The 12,752-nt window shown below is 49.7% G+C and overlaps 1 protein-coding gene across 3 annotated transcripts in view; it reads right to left on the bottom strand.

Annotated features, from left to right (window-relative positions):
• EXD3 (exonuclease 3'-5' domain containing 3) overlaps positions 1-12,752 on the bottom strand; it is a 525,078-nt gene that overhangs the window by 23,184 nt on the left and 489,142 nt on the right. For 2 of the 3 annotated variants that reach the window (XM_019510422.1, XM_019510423.1), the window contains exon 21: positions 190-283. In XM_019510422.1, the coding sequence (XP_019365967.1) occupies positions 190-283 (94 nt within the window). Of the gene's footprint in view, positions 1-189; positions 284-1,045; positions 1,115-12,752 lie in introns of those variants that run through there. The other variant, XM_019510424.1, reaches the window with a different exon arrangement.

The following is a 12,752-nucleotide window of genomic DNA, read 5'->3' as shown; positions in this document are numbered from 1 at the left end:
CTGTTCATATTTCAAGTCCTCTAAAGTTCAGGTCCTTTGCCGCTACTGTGAATCCTGAAGCCAGAGTGATAAGGGAATCCCAGATCAGGATCACAAGCTGTTAACAGCTGGACTGGGTCACCTCCTCAGGTGAGAATATACAAATGCTAGACCAGGCTGCATTAACTCCCTAGGTGCTCACTCTGTTACCTGCATCATCTCCCTCAGTTAAATATCCACCGAGTTGCATCAATTGCCTCATTTTCTCTTTGGAGATCTTCACGTATTTGTCACAGTTGCACACCTGAAAAACAGGAAAGAGGGGCAGATGTTAGTTAGGTGGCAGTACCTAAGCCCTCTGCCTTTCTGCCACACTATTTGGCCAGGCATCCCACTGCATTTTTAGGCTAATGAATTCACCTCATAACTCTCCTCTGATGTGGGTCAGCAGCATCAGATGGGGAAACAGAGGTACAGAAAGGCATGAGTCAGTGAGGTCAAGGTGAGGCTGTGAGAGAACTAGAGTAGATCTGAGAGAACAGATTTTCTGACACCTAGGTCTATGCTGTGTCACAAGGATGATAATAAAAGTTATGAGAAAATGCACTGCAGCCCTAAGTCAGCTCTGTCCCCACTGACCACACAGCTGGGGTGGTGCTATCAGCCTGCTGGTCAGAGGTATTTCCCAGGCAGATTGCATATTTAGAGTCAGTTATGGTGCCCAGGCTCATACCTCTGTTGGTCCTATGACTGACAGCCTCCTCCTCAGGACCCCTCGGACCAGAATCAGGGAAAGAGTTGAGCTGCAGTCAGGCATCAGGACTACAGCAACACACTGCCCTGTCCCCATTCTGCTGCCCATCAGGGGGTCCCTCTGGGGGTGATGCACCAACCTCCATGCCTGGCTGAGCAGCTGGCATGTGAGCTCTTGACTCATTTGACAGAACGGCCTCAGGCAGCGAAGGGGGCCTGCCTCAGCTTCCTCAGCTCCAGCCAGCTCAGGCAGAAGACTGGGATGCATGTATCTACTTGGAGGGTGGTGCTGGGTGAGGGGCTCTTCCCCCACCTAGTCCCTCACTGCTTCTGATCCACTCCTTGGCAAAGCTGGATTGTGGCTTGAACTCTGGGTCAAAGTCTAGAGAGAAAAAAATAGCTGTGCCCAGCTGTATTGTGTAATGCTCCCATAAAGAACAATGTTAATTGAGATGCCCATTAAAAGCCCATAATAAAGCTTATTCATTACGAGACCGTAATTTAACAGAGAAAATCCAGCAGCGCTCTCTAGGAATACCCCCTACCCCCAAAGAAATGAATACTGTTAGCCTTTCATGGCTAGCCAGCTCAGACCCAGCACAGCACTGGAAAGACAGATACCTGCTGCTTGGTTACCCACTGGTGTATCTCACTCAGCTGGGATCTGGATGGTGCCATAAAATGGCAGAAGCTGAGACTATCTGTAAATGTCAGCAGGACCCCAAGCGACTGAGTTACAGCCTTGAGACTCACTCTGATTTGCATAAAGAGTGTACAGCGCTGAAAAGCTTGCAGAGGTAATGAGGGGCTTTTAAAGAGAGACGTTTGCCTTAAAAGATGCACTTGGCCGGGACCATTTCTTATTTATCCCAAATTGCGCATAAACTGGGGGCTCAACTGGACATGTCTTAAAGGGAGCTGATTTTCAAAAAGTGCTGCCTGCTGCCTCTCTGAAAATCAGGCCTCTTTAAGGCGCCTGCTCTTGGACACCCAAAAACTGAAGTCCCTTGAATCCCTAGTTGTTTTGGAAAACTGAGATCCAGATTACTAGTCCTGCAATGAGAGAATAATAACGTATTGTCCCTAGTCTCAGTGGGCTGAGCCTGTGGATAAAACCCCCTGATCCCAATGAAGTTAGCTGAAAATTCATGGGGGCCAGGATTTCACCTTGTGCAGTTAGCGCATGTATAAGCTGCCTCAGCATGCAAAGGAATGCCCCCCATTAAGCACATCACGTTCACATGTCCCCTCCCTATGTTGTAAATCCCAGAAACGAGGCTCTGAGCTAATGAGCATGTCCAAGGCAGAGAGCCTGAGAGTGGCACTGGCCATATGCTCAGCATTGCCTATGTTGTCCTATTTTCAGGCATTGGCATGTGTGAAGCAACAGTGGGCAGGCAGGGCATATTGCATGGTGGTCTGCCTGGGCACAGCAGGGGATGCTGTAGACATGTCCTTTTGTGGTGCTCTGTCTGGTCAGGTCCATTGCTCCCCCTGGCTTGGGCAGTCTCCTTATTGTTTGCGGGTCTTTCATACAAGGAAGAGAAGGACCTTTGAAAACCTGAGAAATTGTGGCTAAGCCTGCAACATCTGGGAGATGGGCTCAGCTGAAATGCCTGGAAACCCAGAATACCTTGAAATTCCTATTTAAAAGAAAAGGGACAAGGTTTCAACTTGGCAAGACCCTTTAAATAAGCAGCATCTGAAGGGTGTAACCAGGCAAGTACATACCTCTTTAAATGTAACAAGCTGCCTTTGAGGGATTTGCTCTGTTGAAGCCAGAGAGCATTTTCCCATTGATTCCAATGGGTTGTGGATCAGGCCTTTAGCTCTTCTGAAGTGTCTGAGCAGGCCTCAGTGCAAAGTAGCAGAACTATCATAAGATGGGGCAATGACTCCCCTTCTACTCAACTGGGTGAATAAGGGGGAAGTGGAACAATGATTTGATAGAAAAAGAGCGTGTAATCATTGCCCAGGCACATACCCGCTGTGATGTGGTACAGCCATCCGTAGGCAGCCGGGCACTCTGAGAAGTGAAGTCATAAGCCCCAGCCTGTTCATGACTCAGGCCGTATCTATCTTCTGCTCTCTGAAGCGGTGCCTCCAGTACCGCCAGAGATGGTGGGTAAGTGAAAGCCTCAGCAATTGCTATGCAATCAGGCACAAGCGCTGTTCAGGGAAGTTACTTTCCATGCACTGCAGCTTTCTGCTCAGCCACTTCCTCCCAGCCCTTTGTGACTCTTTTGCAGAACGAAGGATGCCCTGAATGCCATAAAATCAACCTCCCTCCTCCTCTGCCTGCTTCAGGAGACTTAGCACTGTGTATCAGACCAGACTGGTTTGGCATCCAGCAGCAACCCAATTTGAACGCCCTTTGCAGTGGATGGCAAAGGTGCTTAAGAGCTTGAGGGGGTAAGTTCCAGTCACAGTGCTTCAGCGCCTGCCTCTCCATCTGTGACCCAGCTGCCCTCCAGGACCTGCAGATGACAGAGCCTGAGTGCTTGTGGTGCAGGACATTGTCAGGGACAGAAACTGAGCTGTGCAACTTCACACTAATGGAACTGGGCTGGGTCCAAGCTCAACCCATTTAGCATTCAGGAAAACCTCCTTTTTGGACATAAGCCTTTCCGTAGTAATGAGGGCTGGCTTGGCAAGGGGCGGGGGGGACGACAGAGGTAGTAAAAAGAGGAAACCTAAGTAACCTGATTCAGAATGCAAGGGACTAAAGAAATCCCCGCCATCTGCTCTGACTAAGCACTGCCAGGCTATGTGCAATACAACCTCTGAGAAAGAGACAGCCAGTGAGACAGACAGCAAGGCAGCAATTTTCAAAACCACCCCATCCACTCAAGAGATGAAGCCCCTTTTCCAAATGTGAGTGTAACATTCTGGGTTTAAATCCTACTGATTTTCAAGCTCAAAATGTTGAGGAGTCTTCTGCAAATGGAACTTATGCCCCTGAGGCACTTTGGCACTATTGAAAACCTTTCCTTCAGTCCATATTTCTTAGTTCATCACAAGGTATCAGCAAATGCACAGGGACTCCCAGAGCTTAGTGTAACCATTATTCCCAAACAGGAGAAAAATCTGAGTCCGGTTCTGAGCTGCTAGGGGAAGCTTGCTGCAAATCTATATCAAACGCTGCAATTAGTGACAAAGTGGTGTGTCTACAAGTGCAATTAATGCAACTGAGTACATTGCAGATTGCTCCTGGGCACAGCATCTACATGTGTGCCTGGTACAGCAGCAGATATAGCCTGGGAGGAGCAGTTCAGGCCAGGGCTGCTCCTGCCCTGCTCTGGCCTCCTGCAGCAGCCAAGGGGAGCTCCAGACTCCAGCCACAGCTGGCCAGGTGCCAGCCCCAGGCTGGTACGGGGAACAGGGGTCAGGCCCAGGCTGTGGCTGGCAGCAGCAATGTGGTCTGGGGTCTTGAAGGCAGCCCGGGGCTGGCAGGGAGCAAGGGGTGGGGGGTCAGGCTCAAAAAGTGGGTGGCTGCATCAGGTAGTGGAGGAGCTGGCTGGGCTATGAAGCTCCTGCAGCTGTCAAGCCATGTGCCTAGGCAGCAGCCAGAAGTGTGGTCCACTGCTGGCTGGGCTGACTGGGAGCAATTTACTCCTGGGTCAGTGTGTATACATGTGTTGCTGTGCAGTAAATAACTCTGCAGTAGAATAGTACTTGTATTTACAAGTACTATCCTGCTGCAGAGTTTATTAATTTCCTGTGGCCTAATAAGGCCTTATGGATAGATGGGAGATGGTTACTGCAGAGGTAATTAGGCAACTCCACAGTAGACATGACCAGTAAGACCAAGGGTGAGGACAATAGACAATATCATTCAATATTGAATGATACCTCCTGGCAGGAGCTGTTGCAAAGTAAGTTATATCTGCAGGCTTCTAGAAGGATGTAAGTGTAGCAAAACCATTTTAACTTTAACATACTTTACTGAGAGTTCATATTACCGGAATTTAGCACCTTTGTAGGGATATAGAAGCATTCAGACTTCACTGTTGCATCCTAGCGGGGGGCTGGACCTGATGATCTTATGAGGTCCCTTCCAGTCCTAATGTCTATGAAATCTATGAAACTCCTTCTCCGCTTTTAAACAAAGTTACATCTGTCCACAGCTTGATTATGCTCTTCTGAAGCACTGGGAAATCACACGGGAAATCCAGGTTGGGAAAACCTGAATTCTCAGAGAAGCAAGATCCATGCTTCAGATAACCACAAGGGAGGTGTCATTTTTGATTTTCCTAGGAACAAAACCTAAAGCAGGGTTAAATTATAACTTAAAGAGGTTATCTGATCTGGTCTTCTCAGGGTTTAGCTGTCTTGAATAAACAAGGACCTTAGATCTCATGATTGTCTCACTTTTCATTTGCATACCATTCCTTCATTATAACTGCATTTCTTTTAGATGCAAGTCTGCTAGTGCTTGGGAAGGAATTTACAATACTTTGGTTGTCAGGTAGGTTGAGATGGGACCAATTTTCTAAAATACACTGAAAAATGCTGGAGTAAATCCGATGCCATTTTTGAGACTCATGGAAAGAACCAGGCTTTTTCTTTCTCTGGTTACTGGGCACCAGGTTTCTTTCTCTAGTTACTGGACACCAGTTTTGACTTCACAGCAGATGGGAATTTGCAGAAATGCCTCATGCGGTTTCTCCTCTCGGTGCCAGGGCTCTGAAGCCAGTCCAATTTCTAAACACTGCTGGTAACCAGTGCTCTGGGCTGACTGGAGATACTAGGCTTTACTGCCTGAAGCTCAGTCTTGAGGAAGTCCTAAGCAGTGTGGGATTAGATTTTTGTAAACTCTACAGGACTAATGATAAATCCTGGGTCTCCACGACACCTACTGCAGCTTTGTTGTGGAGAAGCAGAAGTTCCTCAGACTGGTCATCCCCATCTAATTTGCTCATCACTCCCGGGTGTGAAGCTAGGTTTACGTGAAGAAGGATCCCGTCCACTGCAGATGGGAGCCTGGCCCTCTCTGAAATCGCTGGGAGTTCAGCTTTTAACTGGCTCCTCTTGGAGAAGGGAGAACAGTTCCCTTTCAGCCTCCGCCAGTGGGAGAAGGCTGGATCAAGGACACCATTGCCCCCCAGGGGCCAAGAAGATTTTCTCTTGGGCAAAATTCACATGCAGCGCTGCAAAGTGAATACAGCTGAAAGTGCTGTTGCCCAGTTTTCTGCCTGTGACCCACCTCAAGGTCCTTGAGTGTATCACAAAACACCTTGGGACGCCTGGCAGGGAAGGCATCTTATACATTTTATTGGATTGCAATATGGGAGACAAAGGTCTCCCATATTGGCCACGTATTTACAACTCCCTTCCCTGTCACATAGGGAGTTCTGAGAAGCTTGTGCCAAAGTCCGCACAAGGCTGTTCCAGAAAGCAACAGTGCTTTATTCCCTAAGGAGGGATAATAAGACGGCTCACACCAGCAGCCAGAACAGCAAACAGTATGGCTTTTCCACAGGTCAGAATAATTCCTTCAGGCCAGGGGTGGGCAACTATTCTGGGCAGACAGCCACTTACTGAGTTTCAGCAAGCCATCGAGGGCCATGTAACAGGCAGCCCAGGGCCGATTAATATTAATTTTCTAAATTTTTTAGGGGCCCCGCGGGCCAGATAGAATGGCCTGGAGGGCTGCATCCAGCCCACAGGCTGCATTTTGTCCACCCCTGCTTTAGGCCATACAGTGTAACATGTGCATGCTGCACTGTACAAACATAATAAGGATATGTCCACTGCCCCAAAGATCTGACAGTATTAGACCAGGAAAGCCAAGCCAATCCATGGAAAAAGGGCTCAGGACAGGGAAGGGCAGTGGGTAAAAAGGCAGGGACAGGTGCCCAGAGAGGCATGTTTTAAAGACAGGAAACAGCACCTAGCATGTGACTGTGGGAAAGCTTTCCAGGGGTAGGAGGTAGCCTGGTAGCAGCCCTGAACCTGAGAATGGGAAAAGGAAATAAGTTAAAAGGGAAAAGTTTGGGAGGAGCTTAGGTCTCCTGGATCCCAGCCCAGAAAATGATCCTTTAATTCATGCCAGCACTTGATGTTCTCTACTATGAATCACCTACCCTGGAGATCTTAAAAAGAGACTGGATGCACACCTTGCTGGAGTTATTTGACCCCAGCAGCCTTTCCTGCCCAGAGCAGGGGGGCTGGACCTGGTGATGTCACAAGCCCCTTCTGGCCCTAAACTTCTGTAAATCTGTGAATCAGCTCTACAAGAGGATGGCTGGATGGGCCATGGGGGTGTAACTCCCCTCTAGTCTCTAGAAGCACCTGGAGCTGAAGCCCACTGGTGAGAAGAGGCATAGGTAATGCCGGCTCTCCTGTTTCTGTTGTTGGGATACGGACAGGTCATCTGTCCCCAGGCCTGTATCAAGAACATAAAATCTCTGCCTGATACTTGGCAGTGTAATCCAGTGGGCAGAGCACAGGGTTAGGACTCCTGGGTCCTAAACCCAGGTCTACCCGGGCCTCTGTGGGTGACTCACTTCCTCGGGCTGGTATTGCACCTGACAGACCACTGATGGAAGAGTATTTACTGACTAGTTCAAACACCCTGCCCCAGATATTCTCTGGTTACAAAGCTACCCTACCCAGTAAGCCCCTTGCCCATGGAGATCCTGCCTCTCACCAGTCTGTTACTGCCAGGACCCATACATCCAGCCAACCTCCTGAGGGTGTAGGGCAGGTGCAACAGATAGATATGCCACTCAGCTGCAAAGCCAATTAGCCATAATAAAAATTGCAATTAATTAGTTTTAGTGTCTTGCCAAAACAAGGCAGAAGAAAATGTGTGACTGGGGCGAACTGCTTCCCTGCATTGCCAAGTTGATCCCAGCAGGCTGGCTGCAAAGGGGCCAGCCAACCTGGGCTCAAAGCAAGGGCTCCCACCCTGCTGCAGCTGGAAGGCAGCTGTATTTACAGTGCCCCCCCTCCCTTGCCCACCCCACCCCTGAGCAGCCTTCTTAGCTTCACTAAGTTATTTTTATGGAGCAGGGAAGGAACAAGGCTCAGTGATGGAAAAAGAACTGATTCCTCTCTCCTTGCAGAGATTTGTTTTCCCTGGACCTGTCGTGTTAGGATTAGGGGAAAGAAAAGGCAAAAAAAAAAAAAAAAAAAAGCCCAGGGCACAGGAAAGGGGATGGAAATATAATTAAAATCAAATTTCATGGGAACATTCTTCAGTCCTTAATGATGATGACACAGCTACCACGGGACCTGTGGTTCCTATGGGAAAGTATTCAGAGGGGCTGAGATAGCTAACGGCAGAATATAAGAGCTTGCCCGTGTGACTCCCTGCAGCCAATGGGCTGGGGCACGGGCTGCATTTGAACGGGGCAGGCGAGCAGCAACTCAGGTGAGGCCACAGTGAAGGAGAGGGCGTCACTCAGAGCTGTCTGTGCGTGTGTGCCCTGGCTTCCCTGAGCAGGAGACACCTGCTAGAGCATGCGGCTGCTTCAGGGGAGCGGGGAGGGAGTCTCTGCACAGACTCCACAGCAGCCATGCACAGAGCACCCAACAGAGCCGGCTGCACGCCCCACACCCACACACACACCGAAAGGGCAGGAGCGAAGGAGCCAGTGGCTTGCTGCCTACTTCTCACAAGGTGTCTCAAGTGCATGCAGAGCTGCATAAGCACTGGCCCTGTGCCTTTCTCCCCCGCAGAGCATAAATACCAGTCCAACCGGCTCCTCCCCACTGCATGCCTAAGCCTTGACCTGGAGGGGTCACCAATGGGACTGGCTCAGTCCTCCAGGGTGTCTCTGTTTAGACTGCCCCCAACTAGCGTTAATCAGGTGTCCTCCCATGCCCCCCACCTCCCGCCCATTTCATGGAGGCCAAGGAGCAGCTGGCAGGGGCTCTGCTAGCCGGGGCAGACATCACACTGGCAAGCATGAGATGGAAATCTCCATTTCTCAACACAGATGGCCCAAGCTGTGCAGTCCCCTGAGGTCCAGGGCTGGGCCATGAAGGACAGAGTATTGAGAGAGAGGGGAGCCCTGGGACATGGAGGCAGGGAAATCCAGGTCACTGCAGAGCCTCTATTGCAGGTGAGCACACCTTCAAGGAGTCCTCTCCTGTTCTCACGCTAGGGCAGCCCTTGCCAGCTCATACTTAGTCATTGGTAAATCCCAGACTAGAGCTGCTCTGCCCTCTGTGAAATAGGGATTGGCTGCACCTTGGCTGAGGCAATCTCAGCTCTCGGGAGCCATGGCAGGAAAGTTTTCCCACGGCATCCCCGCTTGCAGCCACCTGTGTGAATCAGCCAATTCTGGAGTGTAAAGAAGGCGGCAGGATGACTGGGCACGGGGTAATGTGCATGGCACCAATGTCAACAGACACAGCAAACCGGTGTCTCAAGCAAGACCTACTGGCCTGACAAGGGCTAGGTCATGAGCCAGGAAAGCCTCACTCAGATCATAGGCTCATTTGAGGGAACAGACTGCCTGCAAGCTTGTTAAGAAGAGCATGAAATAAGGATGCTGGCAGCTAGAGGCAAACCTGGAGTGGGTAAAGGAGAGGGAAAGGGATCAGGACTCCTGGGCTCTTCTTCTGACTCTGCTACTAAAGCATTGTCAGGTGTTGGAAAGTCCCCGTCATATGATCCTGTCATACCTCAGTGCCTATGAATAGATCTAAAAATACACTGTGTTTGTCTGTGCAAAGCCAGGTGAGCCCTGCGTCTGACAGTAACAACCTCAGTTTGAATAGGAAGGCTTCAATCTAGGGACCCCACAGCAGAGACAATGCTACAGTTAGGCAGCTAGGACATCTGGCGGGGGACAAGGTGCACACAGAGCCTGTTCCCTTGCTCCAGAGAGATGAGGCATATGTCCCTACTTGCTGCATGCTTCAAAGGCTGAATAGCTATTTCCTCTGGACCCAGCACCCTGAGGAGCAGCTGAAGGCTGTCTCAGCAAGACTGACCCAAGAGAAAGCCAATGGAAGTCTCGTTTTCAAGCTGGGTGACTGTGGGACCCAAGCAAGGGGAATATAATTCCTGAAAGGGACCTTCTGTGCGAGCTGACATGCAGGACAGGGGAAAAGTTCAGATCTGGCCCTAAGGAGAGCTCTCTGCCATCTGAGAGAACCTCCTACGCAAAGGTGTGTGCCTGTACGGGGAGTCAGTCTTGAGATGCAGCTATCCAAGATGCATTAAGCCCTATAGAGTAGAGAAAGCACCTCCAAAGCATCACATTTCCAGAACTGCAGGAAGTGACATGGAGCATTCATTAGCTGAGGACTGACTTGAAGGTCAGTGCTGAGCCAGTCACCCAGGATGGTGCTGTGGGATCGCTGGCATGTCTTTGTGCTCACACAGGTCACTGGAGTCCTGGCCACTTTTCCCCATTCAAGATCCCCTGGACATTTCCTGCAGGAGTCAGGGACTGGCCCTGGTCCTGCTGTCCAAGTCTAAATGCAGCCTAGGTGGAGCTATGGTCTGCCCCTCCCCCAGCTGCTCCCCCTTCTCCAGCTTGAATACCAGTGCCAGTTCATCCGATGACCCAAGTATGAGGTTTGGGGTGCAGAGTGTTTTGGCAGCAAGTCCCTCAGATGGGTGTGCATGCAACAGGAGGGAGGGGAGTGAGCTAAGGTCACTATTGGAGCTGAGAGGAGCAACGGCTGCTTTGCTTTTGAGCCCCTGAAGCTTTCTAGACTCTCATACAGTCTCACCGCTTCTGCCTTGGAGACACCTACAACTTTCGACTTCTTCCCATAGAAACTTCCCTCTCTCTACTCAACCTGTTTCTCCTGCCCAGCCAGCTCGGTGATGTCACAACCTGGCGTTTATGACATAGGTTGAGTGTGATGTCACCAGCACTGGATTGTGACACAACAGCATGAATCAGGCAGGAGGAGTGGAGGAACCTGCTCCTGCCTGGCTCTGCTGGTGCTCTGTAACGTCAGGCAGAGAGAGGCAGAAGGAGGATGGTAGCCCCATAGGATTACTGCTTTTGTGTGGTTATGGAGATCCCTTGGAAACATCCACTGAACTCTGCTGGGAACTCCTGGAAGTCAGTAAGAACTGGTATAAAGTTGCAAGCATACCCAAATATGAAGCAGAGGTCTCCAGAAACAAGAGCCGACCCAAGACTGAGCTGAATACTAGGTCTTTGTTGTTTAGTGCATAGTAAACATGACACAGCCCAAGGGAAAACCTCCGGGATGGTGGGATTGTCCCTGTAGTTACTGGACAGGTTGGAGAACGTGGATGAGAACTCCTTTCGAATGGCAGGGCCAATCTGGCAACCAGGCTAGTGGCATTTTGTGCAGACTGACCCTGATGCCACTGCCACCTGGATTGAGGACTAACCACCTGGGTGGATACTGCAGCCAGGGAAGGTGCTACAAGTCTGGGCCATAAAAACTTTCTCCTACCAGGGGCAGATGAACCTCAAAAGGCTCCCTGGTTTGGATGCCCTGAGCTGAAATCTCAGCAGGGTTTGTGTAAGCTCTACAGCATCTCAGACTCATGAGGAGAACAGCCTTTCCATAAGCTAGACTTTCATCCCAGCATCCAACCAAGAAGTAGAGAGCCTGAAAGAAAAACAAAGACCCAACTGCAGCTACACTTTCCTGCAAGTGTTAAAGCTTGGTTGAAGGTCTCGGGGGTTGGTTTTTAGTTTTATGAAAGATATAGTGGTTCATACTTCAACAAAACAAACCACTCACATAGGTTCTTAACCTGTATACAGGACCTTCACCTAACACAGGAGGTATACGGTCCCAGTAGGGGAAACACCTTACTGGATTTGGTCTTGGCTACAGGGGATGATTTGGTGGGGGATCTGCTGACACAAGGTAATCTAGGGGACAGTGACCATCACTTGATTGAATTCACTATCCAGGATAGGGTTGGAAAGATAACCACGAGGGCCGAAGTGCTAGACTTCAGAAAGGCTAACATCACTGTGCTTGGGAGATTAATTAGTGAGGCACTGAAGAACAGGAGAATTGGTGAGATGGGAGTCCAGGAAGAGTGGTTGTTCCTAAAGGGAGCAGTTCTACAGGCGCAGAAAGAGTCAATCCCCTTGCACAGGAAAGGGGGCAAAGGGGCCAAGAAACCCTCTTGGCTGAACAGGGAAATCTGGGAAAGCCCTGGGGCAAAAAAAGAGGCATATAGGCTGTGGAAACAGGGGGTAGCTACCAAGGCGGAGTATACCTACTTGGCCCGCACTTGCAGGGAGCCAGTCAGAAAGGCCAAAGCAGAAATGGACCCTAGACTGGCAACAAAAACTAAAGACAACAAAAAGTCCTTCCTCAGCTATAGAAAGCAAAAAGAAAGAGCAGGGTAGCATCGGCCCCCTACAAGACAAACTAGGGCAATTAGTGACAGATGGGGAGGACAAAGCTGAGCTCTTCAATGAGTTTTTTGCCTCTGTATTTCTGAACTTGGATCAGGACAAATCTCCCGACTGGATCATAGACATTAAGGGGGAACCAGCCCACCAACTGTTAGCACTGGCTTAGTGAAGAGACACTTGGAGGGGCTGGATGTGTTTAAGTTAGCAGGCCTGAATGATCTTCATCTGAAGGAATTGGCCGGTGTCATAGCAGAGCCATTGGCACGGCTGTTCGAGCACTCTTGGTGCTCAGGTTAGGTCCCAGAGGACTGGAAAAGGACCAGTGTGGTCCCTATTTTCAAGAAGGGGAGGAAGAAGGATCTGGGTAACTGTAGACCAGTTAGTCTCACCTCTATCCTTGGGAAAAACTTTGAAAAAATTATTAAGGATCACATTTGTGGGAGTCCAGTGGGGAAAGCAATACTAAAGGGCCACCAGCACAGATTCATAGCAGGTAGATCCTCCCTGACTAACTTTGTTTCTTTTTATAACTAGGTCACAAAATGCTTAGACACAGGAATCGAGGTAGATGTCATCTGCTTGGATTTTAAGAAGGCCCTCCATACCGTATCTCATTATATTCTTAGAGATAAACTGAGTGACTGTGATGTAGATAATTACATGGTCAGGTGAGTGGCAAATTGGCTTAGGGCC

This window comes from Gavialis gangeticus, unplaced genomic scaffold (genome assembly GCF_001723915.1).
Source record: "Gavialis gangeticus isolate Ggan-Ray unplaced genomic scaffold, GavGan_comp1, whole genome shotgun sequence".
Classification (NCBI taxonomy): Eukaryota; Metazoa; Chordata; order Crocodylia; family Gavialidae; genus Gavialis; species Gavialis gangeticus.
Note: the sequence above shows the minus strand (reverse complement) of the source record. Positions and strands in the feature narration are given on the sequence as shown.